At 40.8% G+C, this 21,703-nt stretch overlaps 1 protein-coding gene across 2 annotated transcripts in view; it reads right to left on the bottom strand.

Annotated features, from left to right (window-relative positions):
• Positions 1–13,289: 13,289 nt before the first annotated feature.
• uggt1 (UDP-glucose glycoprotein glucosyltransferase 1) overlaps positions 13,290–21,703 on the bottom strand; it is a 142,484-nt gene continuing 134,070 nt past the window's right edge. For both annotated transcript variants that reach the window (XM_078563597.1, XM_078563599.1), the window contains 2 exons: positions 20,666–20,831; positions 13,290–17,641 (listed from right to left, as the gene is read on the bottom strand). In XM_078563597.1, coding sequence (XP_078419723.1) covers positions 17,616–17,641; positions 20,666–20,831 — 192 coding nt within the window. In that variant the 3' untranslated portion in view covers positions 13,290–17,615. The remainder of the gene's footprint in view (positions 17,642–20,665; positions 20,832–21,703) is intronic.

The following is a 21,703-nucleotide window of genomic DNA, read 5'->3' as shown; positions in this document are numbered from 1 at the left end:
TTGAGACACTTCCCGACACTCTTGCCAAGATTCCTAGCAGCAAGCTGAGCAGGATTCTCATCGATTCAGAGCCCTCCATACAACAGATAGGATCCAGGGAGTACTTCATAGACAGGGATGGATCTTTGTTCGGTTACATTTTAGATTTCCTCAGGACATCTGAGTTACTATTGCCCAGTGACTTCTGCGACTATGACGCACTGGTAAAGGAGTTTGAGTTCTATGAACTGGATCCAGTGTTGTGCACACTGGAGGCATTGCAGAGGAAAAATAAACCAGAGATTCTGGAGATACGTTACATTCGAAAGGGGATGGGAGCCTTTTTCAGAGTCTTTGGATCATCTGTGGAAACAGTTCTTGCACTTTCCAGTCATATAACAATGCATGTAGAGAAAAAGAGCTTCGGTCCTTGGGCTTCTACTGAGAAAAAGAACCATACCTCTGCCCAGAATCTTTCATTCCATGACCTGGTTTTCCAATGTGGAGCTACGCCCGATGTGAATGGAGGGCAGGTTAATATGTAAGTAGCAAATTCAAAATAATAATTTACATATTAGTTACAAGTCAAGGGTCAATAACTTAATTTAAAAAAAACACCCAGTATAACAATAATATACTGCAGGGTATTACAAATAGGCTTCCTGCTCATGATTTTCAACAAATGGTTAAATTCCCCTTTCAATGACTAGAACACTTTGTTCATTTATAGAACGTACAACTTTAAGCTGTGTGATTTCAGCAAATGTGATTTCATTTGCGGCTTATTCACACAGTAAATTAAGCATTTTCCTGTTTTTCCAGGATATTCAACTCCTTATAGTTTGATGTTGTTCAGCACTGTGTTCACTGAGGAAACACTTAGGCAACAGGTTCATTCCCAAATGGAGACGTACTTGGTCTGCACTCCTTTTACTGGTGATGCCAGGAGGTCTTGTGGTTCAGGTGACTCCCAAATCTCTAAGCTCCAGATTTAAGCCTTACTCCAGGAATTGTTGGCCTGGAAGGAGTATTCATGATGTGGTCCAACAGGTTGACGATCAGGTTGCTATTCCTTCCTAACACTTCCCCAATTTTCCCCAAAGGAAAAAAAGCATATATGAAAATATCAAACAAACAAATTGATGACGTCCATGTTCACCACAATGTGGTGCGATACTGAGGTGCAACATGTTCATCACTTCAGGGAGACACACTGATGGGCATCATGTGCATTCTATAGAATTACATTGTATTTACAACACTGAAACAATTAAATTGGCCCAACAAGTCTATCCTGGCATTTATGCTTAACACTAGCTTCCTCCCATCCTACTTCGTCTTAGCCTCTCAACATATGCTTCTATTCTTTTCATGTACTTACATAAACAAATCTATGATATTCACCCCAACCACTCCACCATAGGTTCCACATTCCACTCTCTGCAAGAAGAAGTTTCTTCTGAATGCCTTATTGGGTTTATTAGGGCCTATATTATATTTATGGCCCCGTAGTTTTGGACGCCCTCACAAGTAGAAACATGTCAATATCAACCCCTTCATAATTTTAAAGACTGGTGGCAGGTTACCTCTCTATCTTGTCTTTTCTAGAAAAAAGAGCACCTGTTTGCTCAGTCTTTCGTAATTATTCTTGTAAATCTTCATCGCATCTACTCCAGTGACTCTACATTTTTTGTCATTTGGAGCTTAAAACGATCCGCAGTACTCAAGTGCGATGTAACTATGTTATATACACATCACATATTCAAGTTTAACATAACCTTTCTGCTTTTGGATATATTCCTTTAGAAATTAACTCCAGTTTTTGTTTGTATTTGTTAAGGCCTTGTTAACTTGCATTGGTAATTTTAATGATTGTTGAATCTATACCCCTCAATGCCTTTGCCCCTCTACCCAATTTGGACTCTTGTTTTCAAAGGAGCACCTGGCCTCCTTATTCCTCCCACCAAAATGCATCACCTCACACTTAATTATATTTAAATTAATTTGCTGGTCGCATGCCTATTCTGCAAATTTGTTAACACCTTCTTGGATTTTGTCACAGTATTCCTTGGGGTTAACTGTAATCCACAGTTTAGTTTCATCCGTGAAGGTTAATATAGGACTCCAATTCCAGAATATAAATCATTTATGCAAATGATGAATGACAGTGGTCCCAGCGCTGATCTCTGTGGAACACCAATTCTCACCTTCTGCCACTCTGAATAACTATTTATTCCCTATTCTGTCTTTTTAAGATAGTTTGTCATCCATTCTTCCGCTTATCCTCTGACTCCACATGCTCTAACTTAAATCATGAGTCTACCATGACCTTATCAAAAGCCTTTTGAAAACTTAAGTTTAAACATCACCTTATTACCCTTATCTGCTTTTTGTTATTTCTTCAAATAAATCAATAATTTACTCAAATCAAGTATGACCATCCTTTTGGAATCCATGCTGATTTCTCTTTGTTTTATATTTTTGGCATCAAGGTGTTTTCTAGTACATCTTTGAGTAAATTTCATCTTTACTACTACTGATGTAAAGTTAACTGGTCTAGAGTTTCCTGGATTTATTCTATCTCCTATTTTGAACATGAAAATAATAGCACTCTGCCAGTCCTCTGGCACTATTTCCTTTTCTATGACATACATAAGATCTCTGCTAACTTAACTAATGCAGCAAATTTGATGATGAGAACAGTAAAGTTGGCCTCAGTGCAGATCAGCCACATTGTTATCCTGTAACTCCGACTTAAAGTGAGCAGATTGAATGACAACAGGAGAAACGTGAGGAGAGAAATACAGATAAAATTAGCGAGGAGTAAAGAGGTGAGCAGGCTATATAGAATTAAAAGGCTTTTTGTTTCTCTATATCCTTGGGTGGTAAACAATGCAAATCAGCAAACTGCTGTTATAGGTAAGCTAGCATTTAGGAACCATGAGAACTTCTTGATAATCCTCAAGGAGGAAGCCATGTGGCAGATTGTCAGCAATTGTACCAAATTATATTGTTGTGTATCTCGCAAAATCTTTTTTTTTTAAAGATTCTTTCCCAGTTTTTATATCTTCTATCCCTCAGATACGTGCAAGTGGCTCCAGAGGACAGAAAAATTCTTCTGGGCTTCAATGTCTTAGGAATTCTTCTTGACTACCTGACAAAGGCTGGATTTTGTCTCCAGAATACTAGGGCAGTCCATCAACAGGAGGACACAGTGGACTGTTACACATTTAAACGCAATATGAATGAAACCACACGAAGACACAAACATCACATGACTGTCGTGCACTATTGATCAGTGTTCAACAGTAAAATGAGAGAGTTGGGCAACTGTCTGACTGAATGTATTCACTATTACAAACAGCTGAACATATCAGATAGTTAACACAAATATAACAAAATCCCCACTGACTTAATGGAACATTTTTTTCAGCGATAACTGATGGGAGTTGATGCCTTGTGAGTCAATTTGATTAGGTTAATTTCAAAGCATTATCAATGTAATTGCGAATCACAGCAATGGCAATGTGGCTGAAAATGTCTTGTTTTTTGTTTCAATGATGCACACAGGCCATTGACATTGTAGCTGAACTAACTTTATTGATAATACGCTTTCCAAACATAAACACATATCTGCAGTAACTGAATTCTATCAAGACAGGCTCCAACATGTGCTATCTGACCTTCAACTCCCAGGTCAGGTGACTCCCTTACTAGTACAGAGTATAATATCGTATCTAATACTGGAGCCCACTACCACAATCAACTATTATCATGATATTTCCCTTTTAAAAAACAACTTTTATACAACTCAAGTACACAAAGTCTCTTATATATTCTTTCTCACTGTTTTGATCAGTCTATTTTGTCTTTTACTCACCTCTGTATCTCTGTGATTTTTTCATAACTCTTCCACTGGATGTTCTGAATGGTGACAGAGGTGATTTTGAAGGACAAGGGGCCTTCTCCAGCTTTGATCACTATCACCCCTTGGATAGTTTTCAGGACTCTCAGGCTTTGTCTGGTTATCTGTTGCTTCGCTGGTGCATTCTGGTTTTTGATCTTCAGCGACACGTTCAGAGCAGGGTTGTGTTTCATTTGTTTTCTGCTAAAATTTCTAGTTTATCTTGTGCTGTTATCCGTTTCGAGTCTGCACTATGTAAGACATTGGTTCTCCTGTGATTCCTGTGACAACAGTGGGATTCCAAGATCCCTTCATGCTGAATCCTCACTGTCTCTCCCATGTTCAGGTCAGGCAGAGATCGGGTGCCTCGATCAAAGCACTGTTACTGCTTCTGCCTGCTATTCATGGGAAATTTTCAGCCTGGTTTTCTCGAGGTTCTGGTCCTCCCATTTCAGAGCATTTGTTCCAGTCTTCTCAAGACCTGTGAATAATTTTGGAAACTCTGTCCTGAATTCTGGCGGCTTTTCTTGGCTTCCCAACTCATCTACTTTACAGATGAGTTGTATATCTGTGTAAGCTTTTTGCCTTAATAGTGAATACTCTTGGTTTTGGATCACATACAAAGTTTTGGTGATTTCTCATCCTTTGTACTGAAGCTTAACAGTCAACTGTCCCTAGATGCCTACTGGACTGTGGTCAATGGCTGGAGGAAGCCTCACTTTAGCCATTGTTCTGTGTCTGAAGAAAATGGAACTCTTCTTCCAGTGTCTAATTCAAAGTTTGTTATATGTCCATTGGCCATTAAGTCTGCACTTCAATAGATCCTGTAATATATTCCAAGGGGGTGTCAGCTGTGGCTCAGTCCATAGCACCCTCGCCTTTGAATCAGAAGGATGTGGGTTCATGTCCCACTCCCGGAAACCAAGAACTGTGATTGTACTCAAAAGAGCTGCAATCTGTGACTGTTGATAACTCGAAAGAATATATTCCAAGAATGCCACTTCATTGTCATTTTTATCTTCAATTTCTTAAATGCTACATGTTTTAATTGGTTAATAAAAGCGCATGGTGTAGTGGGTAACATATTAGCATGGGTAGAATATTGGTTGGCTGGTAGAAAGCAGAGAGTATGCATAAATGGGTCTTATTCTGATTGGCAGGATGTGACGAGTGGAGTCCCACTGGGGTCTGTACTGGGGCCTCAACGTTTTACGATTTACATCAATGACTTAGATGAGGGGAGTGAAGACATGGTAGCTAAATTTGCAGATTACACAAAGATAGGTAGGAAAGTGTGTTGTGAACAGGACATGAGGAGGTTGCAGATGGATATAGATAGGTTGAGGGAGTGGGCAAAGATCTGGCAAATGGACCTTAATGTGTGAAAATATGAAGTTGTTCACTTTGGCAGGAAGAACAAAAAAGCAGAGTATTATTTAAATGGAGAGTGGCTGCATAATTCTGAGGTGCAGAGGGATCTAGGTGTTCTAGTATATGAGTCCCAAAAAGTTAGTTTGCAGGTACAGCAAGTAATTAAGAAGGCTAATGGAATGCTATCCTTTATTACGAGAGGGATTGGAAAGTAAGGAAGTTATGCCTCAGTTATACAGGGCATTGGTGAGACTGCACCTCGAAAACTATGTGCAGTTTTGGTCTTCTTATTTAAGGAAGGATGTAAATATATTGGAGGCGGTTCAAAGGAGGTTTACTAGATTGATACCCAGAATGAGTGGGTTGTCTTATGAGGAAAGGTTGGACAGGCTGGGCTTGTTTTCACTGGAGTTTAGAAGAGTGAGGAGTGATTTGATTAAAATATACAAGATCCTGAATGGCCTTGACCCAAGGTGAATGTCAAAAAGATGTTTCCTCTTGTGGGTGAGTCCAGAACTACAGGGCACTGTTTTAAAATTAGGGGTTGCCCTTTATAGTCAGAGATTAGGAGAATTTTTTTCTCTGAGGGTTGTGCGACTTTGGAATTCTCTGCCTCAGAAGGCAGTGGAGACGGGGTCATTGAATATTTTTAAGGCAGAGGTAGTTAGATTCTTGTTAGGCAAGGGAATCAGAAATTATCAGGGTTAGATGGGAATGTGGAAATCGAAACACAAGATCATCAGCCATGATCTTATTGAATGGCAGAGCAGGCTTGAGGGGCCAAATGATCTACACCTGTTCCTATTTCTTATGTTCTTACTCCTTAAATTTCTGTGTTAGGAGCTTTTTGCTGCAGCATCCAGATTTAAAATTCCGTCTCCTTTCTTCTATGGAGAGTAACTCACTTCCGGACTCCCCAAAGCCCATCCAGTATCTACAAGGCACAAGTCAGGAGTGTGATGGAATACTCTCCACGTGCCTGGATGATTGCAGCTCCCACAACACTCAAGAAGCTCGACGCCCGCTTGACTGGCACTCTATCAATCGCGTTCAACATCCACTCTCTCCACCATCAATGTGCAGTGGCAGCATTACGTACCATCTACAAGAGGCACTGTAGCAACTCACCAAGGTTCCTTCGACAACACTTTCCAAACGGACAATCTCTGCCACCTAGGACAAGGGTAGCAGATGCACGGAACACCACCATTTGCAAGTTCCCCACCAAGTCACTCACCATCCTGACTTGGAAACATATCGTCATTCCTTCACTGTTATTGCGTCAAAATCCTGGAAATCCCTCCCTCACAGCACTGTGGGTGTACCTATACCACATGGACTGCAGTGGTTCAAGGTGGCATTTCACCACCACCTTCTCATGGACAATTAGGGATAGGCAATAAAAATACTGGCCTAGCCAGCGATGCCTACATCAAAGAATTAAAAATAAATGGCACTCTGCATTTTTGGTGGGGTATTCTAAAGCCAGTGCAACCTTTTCCTGCCACAGCGAGAACACTGAGTAATGGTGGCACCCTCTTCGCTCTTTCCCTGTTTTTGTGTTGCTGCACCACTACTTCTGTGTCCTAAAAACTACATTGTATCAGTCAGTTCTCTCCAGAAATCTGTCACCTTGAATAAAGACATGATTTTACTTTCTTACTTCTGCCTGCCTTGTTAACTACACAGACTTTGGTAGCATTAAATCTTTCATTGACTGCTGAAAATTTAAAGTCTCCTCTAAGACTGCTACAACAATAATTCCAGAATTAATTCATCTTTCAGGGCTCCATATTTGCTATTCTCATCTAGTCAATATAAGTTGTTAATGAAGGAACCCATGTGTTCTCCCAGTCTTTAGTTACGACTAATAAACTTCGCACTATGATGCTATTCCTTCTAAGGCTGAAATATGTAACAAAGGCTTTTACAACCTCTTTGTATGTCACCATCTCTTCGTTAATCCCCTGTCTGCCCAGTATGTCATCTGCACTACTGCCTATGGCACAAAGAAGGGTACTGACCCGCTGCTTCCTAGCTTTTTTTGCTAATCCTGAAGCGGTTCTGCACTTGCTAAACCTACAATGCCAGTTCTCAGATTGATCCAGGCTTCCACATGGTCAAAGCACACTTGTAAAGGCAAGGTTTTCTTCACTCTTGCCTTTTTTTTGAGTAGCTTTTTACATCATGTTTTCGGCTGTCACAATGTTATCATTGTTGTGAGTCTTATGTGAGACTGTTCTTGGTTAGGATTGACAGAGACTACTGGATGCAAGGCCGTTGGTAAACTTTACCTTTCATTGAACATTCTAACCATGTACAGTACAAGGCTTAGTGCAAGACTTCACATAGAACTCTCCCTCAGCTTACTCTCATTACCATGTGATTTTACATTACTCATAATGTAGATGGTCTATTTACATATTTCACATTAACCCCTTACACCACACAGACAACTGGCACAGACTCAATGGGCCAGATGTCCTCTTCTGTGCTGTAACCACTCTGTTTCTAGCCCCTAGGGTTAGATAATAGTTGATCTTGTCCTTACCCAACATCTATGCCTGGACCCTCTATTAGATGTGACTTGATAGCAATCAGGAATTAAGCCAAACCAATTTTCACCTCCTTAAACTTGGAGAAGCAGCCCAATTGTAACACCCTACCATTCTCCCAACTTTAATCGGCTAACTCGGCATAGATCAGGGAATAAATCTAGCCTCCTTTGGGTCTGTCTCAGATAATTGCTGAATATACCCACTGAATTTTCATGTGAGCTCGCAAGTGGTACACAGTGGTAGAATGATTCAAACTGCCAACAATTAGCGATCACTCATACCAAATTTTTCTATGTAATAAATATGTAAATTTATTGGTGTAGGAAGACTCAAAGGACAAATACGTGAATAACAATTAAGTAATCTAATTTCCACAGAATACCTAGCATTGCTTCAGGTGACTAATAGCAGAGAACTTAAAAACTAAAAGCCTATAGGGTGGGATTTTCCGGTCTCTTCGAAGTCAATGGATTCTTGGCTGGCTCACTACAGCAAGGATGGAAAATACTGTTCATAGTTTTTATATTCATCCATTAATCTTTAAACAATGCAGGAATGCTCATTTTAACAACTGGTGCCTTTATCCATCTCTAAATGCTAACCATTATCAACTGTTGTTAGTCTCTTCAAGTTAAGTTCCTCTGCTTTTTGACTTTGAGGTACTATAATTCCCTGTAGTTTGGTTTGAGTTTCTTTCTGATTTCTAGATCAATCTTTTTGTTCCTTATGAATATTTCTGTCACACCTGGCCACCTCTGGTATATGTTTATTTAAATTTCACAAGGAAATAACAGAATTAACTTGCTTCTGCAGCAAACAAAACATTAGTACAGTTTTAAAAAATATTTTTGCAAGAACAAATGCTAAAATGCAAATCACAAGCGAGTAGCATGGGGTTTTAGCCAAGAACCCGATGTGCATGGTCTTCAACTAGGATGGAAATGTTCTTCATATCAGCACACCAGGCTTCCAGCCAAACCTTCATGGCAGATACCTGTTGCAGGTCCACGACACATGGCTGAACCCAGGTCATGTGAACCCTTATGGTCAACCTCATTAACGCTTCCTTTCACTAGGCTCGCAGATAGTGCTTTCATCACCAGCATTTCAACCTCACTGATGGATACCTTGGCCTAATTCACTTTATCTGTGCAGTTGAACTAATTATAACTAATATTTAACCGAAATTAATACACAAATGGAAGTGCTATAATGTGGCAAATATTCTTCAAATTCTTTTCAGAGTGAAAAGAATCAAGTAAATTCAGTAATATTAACCTACAGCTTCAATAGTGCCCTCCACTACGCTCCCTCGATGCTTGATATTTAAGATCCAGATCATTAATTACAATTACAGAAAATACTGGAAAAACTCAGCAGGCCTAACAGCATCTGTGGAGAGAAAGACAGAGTTAATGTTTCGAGTCCAAATGACTTCTTCAGAGAGAAGTAAAAATGTGATGAAATTTATACTGTGTAAGGGGGGGGCGGGGTGGAGCAGGTGAAGCTGGATAGAAGGCTAGCGATAGGTGCAGGCAAAGGAGAGATTGACAAAGATGTCATGAACAAAAGGACAAAGGGGTGTTAATGATAGTGGTACGGGCTAAAGGAGGTGCTGATGGTGGCAATAAGGTCAGAAATCATAATGTGGTAATAGCAGGACAAGGTTAAGCACTCTGGAAAGAGCAACATGAACAAGTGACCGATGGCCCTAGTGGGGGTGGGGTGGGGGGAAGGGGCGGTGGTGGGAAAAAAAGACTGAAAATAGGATAAAAGGTGGAGACAAAACAATGAATAAGAATTAAAATAAATAAAAATAAGTGGATAAAAAATAAAAATGAATATTGAAAAAAAAGGGATAAAAAGGGGATGAGGATAGAGGAGAGAGTTCATGATCTGAAGTTGTTGAACTCAATGTTAAGTCCGGAAGGCTGTAAAGTGCCTAATCAGAAGATGAGGTGCTGTTCCTCCAGTTTGTGATGGGCTTCGCAGGAACATTGCAGCAGGTCAAGGACGGACATGTGGGCATGAGAGCAGGGTGGTGTGTTGAAATGGCAAGCGACAGGGAGGTCTGGGTTATGCTTGTGGACAGACCGAAGGTTCCGTAAAGCGGTTACCCAGTCTGTATTTGGCCTCTCCAATGTAGAGGAGACCGCATTGGGAGCAGCGAATACAGCAGACCAAATTGAAGGAGGTGCAAGTGAAGCGCTGCTTCACCTGAAAGGAGTGTTTGGGCCCTTGGACGGTGAAGATGGAGGAGGTAAAGGGGCAGGTGTTGCACCTTCTGCGATTGCATGGGAAGGTGCCATGGGTGCCGTGCCTCTTTACAGGGTATGTGGAACATTCCTTGTTCCAATCCTACTCAGGACCCTTCCCACATCTCTTTCCTCGGTACATCGATGACTGTTTTGGTGCTGCTTCATGCTCTCATCTGGACCTGGAAAAATGTATCAATTTTGCTTCCAATTTCCATCCCTCCATCATTTTCACATGGTCCATTTCCAACACTTCCCTTCCCTTCCTTGACCTCTCTGTCTCAATTTCTGGTGATAGTCCACCAATATCCATTACAAGCCCACCGATTCCCACAGCTGCCTCAACTACAGCTCCTCACATCCTGCTTCCTGTAAGGACTCTGTCCCATTCTCTCAGTGCCTGCACCTCCATCACATCTGTTCTGATGATGCCACTTTCCAAAACGGTGTTTCTGACATGTCCTCCTTCTTCCTTCACCCAGGTTTCCCATCCACTGTGGTTGACAGGGCCGACCTATCTTCCGCGCCTCTGCCGTCACACCTTCCTCTCCCTCCCAGAAGCATGATAGGGACCCCTTGTCCTCGGTTTTCACCCCACCAGCCTCCGCATTCAAAGGATCATCCTCCATCCTTTCCGCCAACTCCAGCATGATGCCATCACCAAACACATCTTCCCTTCACCCCCCTCCATCGGCATTCCACAGGGACCGTTCCACCCGGGACAGCCTGGTCCACTCCTCCATCACCCCCAACACCTCATCCCCCTCTCATGGCACCTTCCCGTGCAATTGCAGAAGGCGCAACATCTTTTCCTCCTCCCTCCTCACCGTCCAAGGGCCCAAACACTCCTTGCAGGTGAAACAGCACTTCACTTGTACCTCCTTCAATTTATCTACTGCATTTGCTACTCCCAATGCGGTCTCATCTCCATTGGAGACACCAAACACAGACTGGTAACCACTTTGCAAAAAACCTTTGGTCTGTCAGCAAGCATGACCCAGACCTTCCTGTTGCTTGTGATTTCAAAACACTATCCTGCTCCTGCGCCCACGTGTCCGTCCTTGGCCTGCTGCAATGTTCCCATGAAGCCCAACACAAACTGGAGGAACAGCACCTCATCTTCCGATTAAGCACCTTGCAGCCTTCCGGACTTAACGATGAGTTCAACAACTTCAGACCATGAACTCTCTCCTCCATCCTCACCCCTTTTTTAATATTAATTTTTATTTTTATCCACTCATTTTTATTTATTTTCATTTTTATTCATTGCTTTACCCCCACCTTTTATCCTATTTTCAGCACCTCCTTTAACCAGTACCACTACCATTAACACCCCTTTTCCTTCTGTTCATTATATCTTTGTCAAACTCTTCTTTGCCTGCGCCTATTGCTTTCTATCCAGCTTCACCTGCTCCACCCCCCCTTAGCCAGTATAAATTTCATCACATTTTTACTTCTCTTTAGCTCTGAAGAAGTCATACAGACTCAAAATGTTAACTCCGTCTTTCTCTCCACAGATGCTGTTAGGCCTGCTGAGTTTTTCCAGCATTTTCTGTTGTAACTAATGATCTGCATCTTAAATATCAAGCGTTGAGGGAGCATAGTGGAGGGCACCATTGAAGCTGTAGGTTAATATTACTGAATTTACTTGATTCTTTTCCCTCTGAAAAGAATGTGAAGAATATTTGCCACATTATTTGTATACTCATTTCGGTTAAATAAAATAATCGTATGTATATAGTGCCTCTGACAACCTCAGAATATCTCATGATGCTATTGGGGTGTATTCACTGTTGCAATGTAGAAAACAGAACAGCTGATTTTTACACAAGCTCCCACAAAAAGCATTATAATGAGCAGGTTTTTTCTTAATGATGTTGATTGAGCAATAAATATTGCTTGCAACACTGGGGAAATCTTTTAAATCCGCCTGGGGAAGCAGATGTGGCCTCAGTTTAAAGTCTGATGCAAAAGTTACCACTTCTGACAGCACTGTACTTCTTCAGTACAGCACTGGAGATTAGCCTAGGTTTTGGACTCACATAAATGGGGCTTGAACTCATGATCTTCTAAGTCATGCGGGAGTGTCTTCACCAAACCACAGCTAAAGTCAAAGCAAAATCTTCTGTGTGGGTTGGGTTTTATGGCCCTCTGCCGGGTGTGTTTTCAGCAGGAGCACGTAAAACATAGCAGGTGGAAAGCCCACTGCCTTCCCACCCACCCCTGACCCAGTCCCCATAATATGGGGGTAGTGGGTGTGTAAGGCACTCACTAGCCATCAACCCTTAGACCTACTGAGGCCCTTAAGTGGCTAATTATTGCCCACTTAGAGCCCTCAATCTACTTTCACTGCCATAATACACTGGCTAGTGGGAGGCAAGAGTGGGAAGGCCATTTTCTTTTACCAAAGTTGGTGAAAGGGAGAGAAGGGAGCTCCTCCTTCAGGGCGTGCCCTGTGCGCATCCCCAGAAGCACCTCCCCTAAGATTTTACCCTCCTTTGTGCCTCACCACCTGTCCTCCAAATCCTGCCCCACATCCCCTCCTGAGGGAGGTGTCAGCTGTGGCTCAGTTCGTAGCACCCTCGCCTTTGAATCAGAGGGTTGTGGGTTCATGTCCCACTCCTGGAAACCAAGAACTGTGATTGTACTCGAAAAGAGTTGCAATCTGTGACTGTTGATAACTCGAAAGAGTATCCCCTCCTGAGGGTGCCCGAGCCTTTCCCAACCAAAAAGCCCAGACTCACCTCACTCTAGTGTCCATGATGTCATCTTCATGGAGATGCTTGTAGTTGCAGCAGTGCCCATTAATGAGTTCAGGTGCTGCTGGGACTGCAAGAGCTGGCTGCCAATCAGATGGTCCAGAAGCTCTCAAGGGCAGGACTTCCTTCCACTGAGGGGTGGAAGTTCCACTCTCAGGCCACCCACGTCGTAATATTGCTGCAGGACAACCTTTTTAAAGTCAGTCAGTTTGCGACCGACTTTTCTATCAGGGAATATAGCAACCCCACCCCCACCCTGTAAAATTCAGCTGTGTTAATGCTGATACACATACCCCCAATACATTGCCATGAAGTCCAGGTTTAAATTTTAGCTTCCATTTGTGAAGTGACCAGTCTAAAAAGCAGTGAAAGTCTTGTAAATAATATAAATCATCTCACATGATCAAAAGCTGTCACAAAGTTTATTTTTCATTGTAATTTTGAAGAGAGGAACCACAGTAAATCAACTGGCAGCTTCACTGCTTTATTGTTATTTTGGGTAGAAAGCACATTTGAACCTCCACAACTTTGGAAAATAACTCCAACATTATAAATGGGTTACACGGAAAACAAAGCATAGTTGCTTTCCTTTTTGCAACGGTGATATGGCACCTGCTTAAGGCAGCAGAGTACTCTCCAAACCATAAAACTGTATTTTGAATTTCCACACTGTACAATACATATTTGACTGTGGCATTGGAAACATCCCTTAATGGGCTGCAACTGGGATCTATACAAAATATGGTTAGTTCCTATGTGCCATGGTTGAATCAGATTTTGCTCACACTTTAATGTGACTGCAGCAGATCCATTAATAACGCAAATAATGAAGCATAAGAAAGAGAAAATGGTAAAATAGCAAGAAAATCCTTCTTACAGTACATATGAAGGAACAAGCAGTTAGGGATGAAGTGACAACAAATCCCTGTAAAAATCAATAAATGCTATGATTGACAGGCAGAATGCTGTAACAGCTCCAATATGCTTTCTTTTGTGACATTTAGCATCTTCAAGATTCCTGGTTAGTGTACCTGTCACTGCAACTTTAAGCTCTGCCTGAAACCTGTGCAATGCTGACAGTTAATATTTAAATATACAAAAACACGATTCAACCCATCGAATCAGTCCCTTTATTATTTCAACACACCAAGTCTCTTATCTAACCAAATAGTGAACTCTCCCAACACCTTTGACTTGAAATGTAGATTACCCAAATATCCTTTTTACCCTTTAGATTGGTTTAAATTTTCTTCTCACCAGTTTAAATTTATGTCCTTGTGTTTTACTGGCCGTGGTAGCCTTAAAGCCGTCTTGAGGTTGCATTTCATGTCAAAGCATGGCACTTTATATATTAATGAGATTCTTTTATTCATCTTCTCCCTAGGCCTTGGAGTTTAAGCATTTTATCCTTCCTCATCACTCATCCAGTTTGCACTTGGGATCATTATTTCTGTTCTTCGAACCTTTTCCAATGTATGTCACTTCTGAAGTGTGGTGAAAAGAATTGCACAATATTCCACTTATATAGTTTACTTTAAAATTAGCAGTTGTGATCTTCCTTCATCACCCAAATCAGCTGTGTGATTTCATGATAATAAATAGGGCTTGGTATACAATTTCATTCTTTCAAACCTTTCAAGTAATCTGCATCAGAATTGCTACTGCAAGGTTAAGAGGCTCACAGCCAGCAATTTAAAAAAAATCTTTACTAAATCTTTACCACATACACCTAAAATACAATGGATCCACTGAACCAATGTGTGTGCTTATCCAAATGTCTGAACGTCATAATACCCTTTCTGTATTTTTAAAAACAAAAAGAAATAAAAGACAACAGGCACAGGCTATTGAGGAAATTATAGTGGCAGGTGTAAAATGCATATGAATTTATCTGAAAATATCACAGATTATAGAAAGTGACAGCACAACAGGTAATAATCAGCTTGGTTCACTGTAAATCATTTACTGAAGCCACTTTAAGATTTAACTAAGACTTCTCATCGATGACAGAGGAAGGAAAGTTTAGAAAAATACTTTGAGCAGCAGAGGGTCTGTGGAGCAGAAAGAGCTAATAGCACAGTCTTCCATATAACTGGAAGGGGTGTGTTTCAGATATTCCAAAATACAAGGATGGGTGAAGTTTTTAACTGCATTGTGAGTTTAGAGTCCCAGTGCCTCAAGCTGTTCAGATTTAAGGAAAAAAATCCAGTATTTTTGTCATGGAAGAGAAACAATTTGATTTGCATTTCACATGTTAAATCTTGCAGTCATAGAAAACATTGAAAAGGTTTGTTCAAATTGAAAATTCAGAATCATAAATACACCAAAGTTCACATTTCAGCTGCAGAACGCTGAAAGGGCAACAGCAAAACACAAGTAGTATTTAAACTTGGCAACTTACTAATTAATACAGCATCTCAAACTTTAGAAAATTCTAGGAAAGATTGTTCAGTCACAGCCATTAAAACTAGCGCGTGAGCTCTTACTTGAACATTTGAGTCAGGTTAATATTTGGGGTGTTTCAAATCCAGTCTACATGGGCCATTAGTAGGGGTTTCAATCGCTTATGTTTTACACACTTCATAATGATGACATTTTAAAGTGTTTCCCTTTTTAACAAACGTAGCAAGGTAACCACATCCTGTGGACAGACCATTACTGCACAGCAGTGTAACATCACTAGTTCCCACATGTGCCATGAATCAGAGTGCCCAGTTGGTGCCAATTAAGGCTGAATTATGGATGGTTTAATATTGTGGACTCACATCCAATTAGAACTAGTTGTTTCATTTGGGCAGCAAAGGAAAGTAACTTCCATTCACTCAACTTGGGTTGAAAGGCAAACTTCTCTCCCTAATGGTGAAAGCAATGTAATAGTTCGTGAGTAGCACCAAGTCACTATTTTGACCACATAGTTAAGAACTGGTAAGCACACAACAGAAATGCTAAATGTAACCAAGTTCTTGGAAGTTAGTTGTGTGCTCATTCCCTATCTTCTCAAGTTCTGGGCTCTTATATTCGGTCTGCAATGTGCCAAAGGTTTCTTCCTTTTCAACAAAGGGAAAAAAATCACAACGAGCAAAGCGGAGTGCAATATTAAACAAAAAAGATAAATATTTCTGACAACTGACACTGCGTCACATAATTAAGGAATGGTTTTGTTAATGCTTTCCATCAGAGCTGATTGTGAGTTTACATTTCATCTTCTAGTATGTTTCTTGCATCAGAAATATCCATACTTCATTGAAGCATAATTATGTAAAATGCATCTGAAGCAGAAAGTCACATGGTCAAGGCCATGGTGTATAGTTCATATTCTATTATAATAATGAAATTCAAAGAAAGTAAGCAGCTTGGGAATTTTCTACAGGTTTGGTGAAAGTCTGAAATGATTTGTAAAAACTGCTAGCTCTGATGTGTTAACTAACTTCTGGTGATGTTCTGTACAGTGGTGCAACTGTGAAGAAATTCTTCCGATACAAGTCTGCAGCAAGTGCAGCAATCTTCTACCTGTTGAGGTGTTCAATTTGTAATCAGCAATGATACAAAGAGTTGTATACTTAAAAATCACTTCAGGCACCAAGTCCAATAAAGGATCCTCCCCCAATTACATTGCAATTGGGCAGGATTAATAAGAGTAAATTTCGAAAGCACTGAATACAAGCATGCATACAGAAACAAGCATGCGGAAGAGTGATGATTTGTGTAGGGACGAAATGCACTTTTGGCTATTTTTACAGACACTGTAATCTGTTTGCTGTTTAAACTGAAGATATACTGTAGCTGTACAATATAAGGGTGCATCCTGAGAGTTTGCACAACAGACTGTGAAGATTAGGCTGGATTTACACTAGTTGAAGGCCTCAGATGTAAGCCTGACCAAGATGCTACTTTTGGAATAAACAACAAATACTACATGACTAATAAAGCAGTTACTGTTGTTCATTGAGTAGCAGATATTCTAGAATATTTACAGAAGACACCACATGATCTTCATTTCACACCTTCAAATGCAGAACTATTTTCTAGAAAACAGTAATAAAAACTAATAGCTGTATATTCCACAATAAGACTTTCCATACATAAATTACCAGATCTTGCAATCTTCCACTGTGATGCCTGGATTACTAAAACATTGATGTATACAACATAACAGCTGAGACTTTTGAGTATCTTGCTGAAAATACAGGCTTAGAGAATACATTAACTTCAAGCAAGGATTCACCTTGGACTGTCCTTCAGTAAACAGTGAGCTTAAATCGAGGGAGGGAGAGAGAACAAGTAGGGGAGTGGGACTGTCAGGGAGTGAGTGAGATTACATGTGTGCCTGAGAGAGGAATGAGTGATAAGGTTCATGTATATTCTTTCAAGGACAAGTATGACATACCAATATACTGTAATGACTAACCTAGACGACATGAATTCAGGAGTCTGTAAATCAATGCATTGAAAGGTGTGGATTTTTAATTATTGGGAATTTAAATCATCCCTATGACTTCTGTCTTTCCTAAACCCCACTGACCAACATATAGAAACTATCTGATTTTTCATGATTGTTTTTTGTCCCTGAGGTGAATACCTATACATTTTCCAGTGATTTTGCATACCCATCGCTTTACCTGTCCACAGAACTGAACCCAAATTATAATACACCTTATATAAAGAAAAAAACACAACTAACAGCACATTCCCAATTCCAGTCTCTTAGCTCTGTCATATTTGAGAAGATTTCACATAGGAAAAAGGAGGAACTCCTTAAACAGAGTTAAACGGGTATCACGTTCACAGCTTAAAGCTCGACATGTGGGACGTGATCTGTGAAATGAAGGAGATAGCACAGGTTAGAGATCACCAACGCACAGCATTGTGACAAAAATAAAATCCATAATGCCACTATATTGAACACATTTTGATTCAAAAGGGCAATCAGGAGAACTCAGTGTTTCTGCCCTGACTTCCTATTTACTGCTGCTGAAATGTCAATCCAGGCTTTCATCACAAGGACTCCAATAGTCTCCTTGCAACATTGCATTGATAGAATGGCATAGCAAATGCAAAGATATAGAAATGTACATACTTAGTTAACAGGACTGATAGCTTATCCTGTTTTTGGTCAGGTTTTGTTTTGCTATCAGCAACTATCAGTCCATGTTTTATGCTTGTAGATGTGTTACAACGTACATACAAGAAATCAAAACATTTTACACACAGTTCCTTTTTTAAGTCATCGTTTCACCAGATGAAAACCAAATCAAAATGCTAAATCCTCCCCAGGGAACATGTGCATTTTGGTTTGAATTCCTGATAAATTAAGTTATTACCTTTTTTTTACTTTAATACTTTGCATGTTGCACATAACACAACTTACATCAGCTCATATTCATGCCATTAATGGGAAATTTACGTAAGGAAAAGCTTAGATCACACATTATTTCCTTCTCAAAGCCATCTAATGCAGACCTGGGCAAACAATGGCCTGCGGGAGCTTCTAATTCTGCCCACAGTTGCAACAGTAAAAGCAGGCAAGGTGAAACACAGTCATACGCTAACCCACAGTATGAGGAACCAAGCATATGCTGGCGAACGCAGTTTGAGTCAAATGCATGTGCACAACTGTTCCTGGCACCTGGCCTATTGGCACCAAGAGTTCGGCAAAAATAAAATGCAGATCCGATGGAGAGCTTTGAGGGAAATAGTTCAAGGCCAACAGAAAGTAATTTGGAGCTGACCAATGATTGGAGGACGGAGAAGGCTTTTCTAAGAGGCTGCTTGCAGCCACTATGTTAAGGAGGCGAGTACACATGGAGCAGCAGTGAGGGCAGCACAAAAGTGTGTATTCAAGATTACTTAGTGGATTACTGCAGTTCTGAACTGCTTTTGCAAGTATATACACTGCAATTTCAAATCTTCAACTTATTTTTCATTTAGGTTTTAATACTCTTTATGGAAGATCAAGTCAACTCCTATATAGTTTTGTTCCTTTTTTTCATTCCCTCCCTGAAGGTGCTGATTCTTGCTGAGGTCTGGCTATCCAGAATGTGAACCTGGGAGCTTCAGATCTGTACTGGCATAGTAATGCACTGAAGAATACCTTCACTCACTAAAACGGTTAGATATCTATCATCGATTAAAAAATTCTTGCATCTCTGTGCACGCCCTGTGAATCTTTTACATTGTAAATTCCTATTGCTACATTTGAAATGGTACCAGTGATGTGGATCTTCAGTTAAGTGGGGAGATGAAAAAAACTGGGGTTGCTCTCCTTACAACAGAGGGAGTTAAGAGTAGATTTCATGGAAGTGTTCAAAATCATGAAGGGTATTGATTAGGTAAAAAATGAGAAACTGTTTCTGGTGGCAGAAGAACCAGAGGATTCTTCACTCACTCCCTGGTCTGAGATTAAGTCATCTGTTCGCAAACTTGGTGTCATGTCTGACCCCCAAGATGAGCTTCCAGCATCATATTTGTATCATCACCATGACCGCCTATTTCTACTTCCGTAACACTGCCCAATTTCGCTCCATCTCAGCTCATCTACTGCTGAAGCCTTCATTCGTGCCTTTTGTTACCTCTCGACTGGACTATTCCAGTGTACTCCTGGGTTGTTTCCTACATACTACTCTCTGCAAACTTGAGGTCATCTAAAACTCCGTTGCCCATGTCTTAATTTTTACCAAGTCCCGTTCACCCCTATGTTTGCTGACTTTAGCTCCCAGTCGAACAATATTTTGACTTTAAAATCCTCATCCTTGTTTTTAAAGTCCTCCGTAGTCTCGTCCCTCCCCATCTCTATAACCCCCTCCAGCTACACAACCCTCTTAGATACCGGCACTCCTCTAATACTGGCCTCTTGAACATCCTCGATTTTAATTGCTCTATTACTAGTGACTGTGCAGAGGCCCAGCTCTCTGGAATATCCTATTTACATTTCTCTGCTTCTCTACCTCAGTTTCCTTTTTTAAGACATTCCATAAACCCTAATTCTTTGACCAAGTTTTTGGTCATCTGACCCAATATGTCCTTGCATGGTTCAGTGTCATATTTTGTTTTATAATCCTCCTGTGAAGAGCCTTGGGATATTTGTGCAGGGTTATTGGAAGAAACTGTTGCATGTATTCACTCTAAAATGGGACTCACTCATTTCGAATGCCTTTTAAATATACTGAACTGCAAGAATGTTACCAATGACTAGAAACTGAATTGGACGAGCCACATAAATACTGTGGCTACAAGAGCAGGTCAGAGACTACAAATCCTGTGTTGAGTAACTCACCTCCTGACTCCCCAAAGCCTGTCCACCATCTACAAGGCACAAGTCAGGAGTGTGATGAAATGTGATGGAATTCTCTCCACTTGCCTGGATGAGTGCAGCTCCCTCAACAGTCAAGAAGCTCGACACCATCCAGGGCAAAGCATATAGGCACCCTATCCACAAACATACACTCCCTCCACAACAGACACACAGTGGTATCAGTGTGTACCATCTACAAGATGTACTGCAGAAACTCACTAAGGCTCCTTAGACAGCACCTTCCAAACACAGCCTCTACCATCTAGAAGGACAAGGGCAGCAGACACATGGGAACACCACCACCTGGCCCTACCAAGCCATTCATCATCCTGACTTGGAAATATATCGCCGTTCCTCAACTGTCGCTGGGTCAAAATCCTGGAACTTCCTCTCTAACAGCACTGTGGGTGCACCTACACCACATGGACTTCAGTAGTTCAAGAAGGCAGCTCACCACCACCTGCTCAAGAGGCAATTAGGGATGGGCATTAAATGCTGGCCTAGCCAGCAACACCCACATCCCATGAATGAATAAAAAAAAACCTCACCCTCTGTGCTGGTTACATCGTCTGTCCTGGAACGAGTTAATCCATTCAATTTTCCCTCCTGAAACAGTTTCTGAAGCTGTTTAAGCTCTTGATCATAGTCCTGCCATTCTGGAACAATTCGCACAGCTGCTTCCAGTTTGGGTTCTTTAGTCATTGGGTTATTGCACTAGAATATCATAATGAATGACAGTCATTAGAATTTCACTGAACATTTAGATGACAATGAACAAGACTCACATATGTGAGGTGAACTTTAACATATCAGTCAATGAGACTAGTTTTAAATTGCTGAAGCCAGCTTTAACTGGCTGGCAACGACCTGTTCATGCCGGTGATCTGATGCTCTAATTTTTACAGGGGCCCACACTGGGTGCATAAAACACTCACCTGGTTTAGACAATATCTCCTATCAATATACAAATCAATAACTTGGATAGAACGTGATGATTATAATTTTAGGAAAGAACAGTTTGAAGCAGGTGCTGTGCTCTGTGGGCCAGTGTTACTGGTGGTGCAGCTGAAGAAACTCTGAAAACATATGTTTTAAATTAATAACCAGTTCAAATAGGTTATCTACCTGGACAGAATATAATTCTACCATTATTTAAAAGCTCATATCACACTTCAGGAAAGATGTGAAGGCATTGCAGGGAGTGCAGAAAAGATTCACAAGAATGATTCCAAGGATGAGGAACTTCAGTTATGAAGTTAGATTATGAGAAGTTGGGGCTGTTCTCCTTGAAGAGAAGGCTGAGAGGAGATTTGATAGAGGTATTCAAAATCATAAGGGGTCTGGATAGAGTAGATACGGAGAAACTATTCCCACGCATGAAAGGCTTGAGAATGAGAGGGCACAAATTTAAAGTAACTGGCAAAAGAAGCAAAAGCGATATGAGGAAAATCTTTTTCGTGCAGCGAGTGATTAGGGTCTGGTATACGCTGCCTGAGTGTAGGCAAGTTCAACTGAGGCATTCAAAAGGGAATTATACTGTTATCTGAAAAGGAAGAATTGCAGGGTTATGGGGAGAAGGTGGGGGA

This window comes from Cetorhinus maximus, chromosome 19 (assembly GCF_964194155.1).
Source record: "Cetorhinus maximus chromosome 19, sCetMax3.hap1.1, whole genome shotgun sequence".
Classification (NCBI taxonomy): domain Eukaryota; kingdom Metazoa; phylum Chordata; class Chondrichthyes; order Lamniformes; family Cetorhinidae; genus Cetorhinus; species Cetorhinus maximus.
Note: the sequence above shows the minus strand (reverse complement) of the source record. Positions and strands in the feature narration are given on the sequence as shown.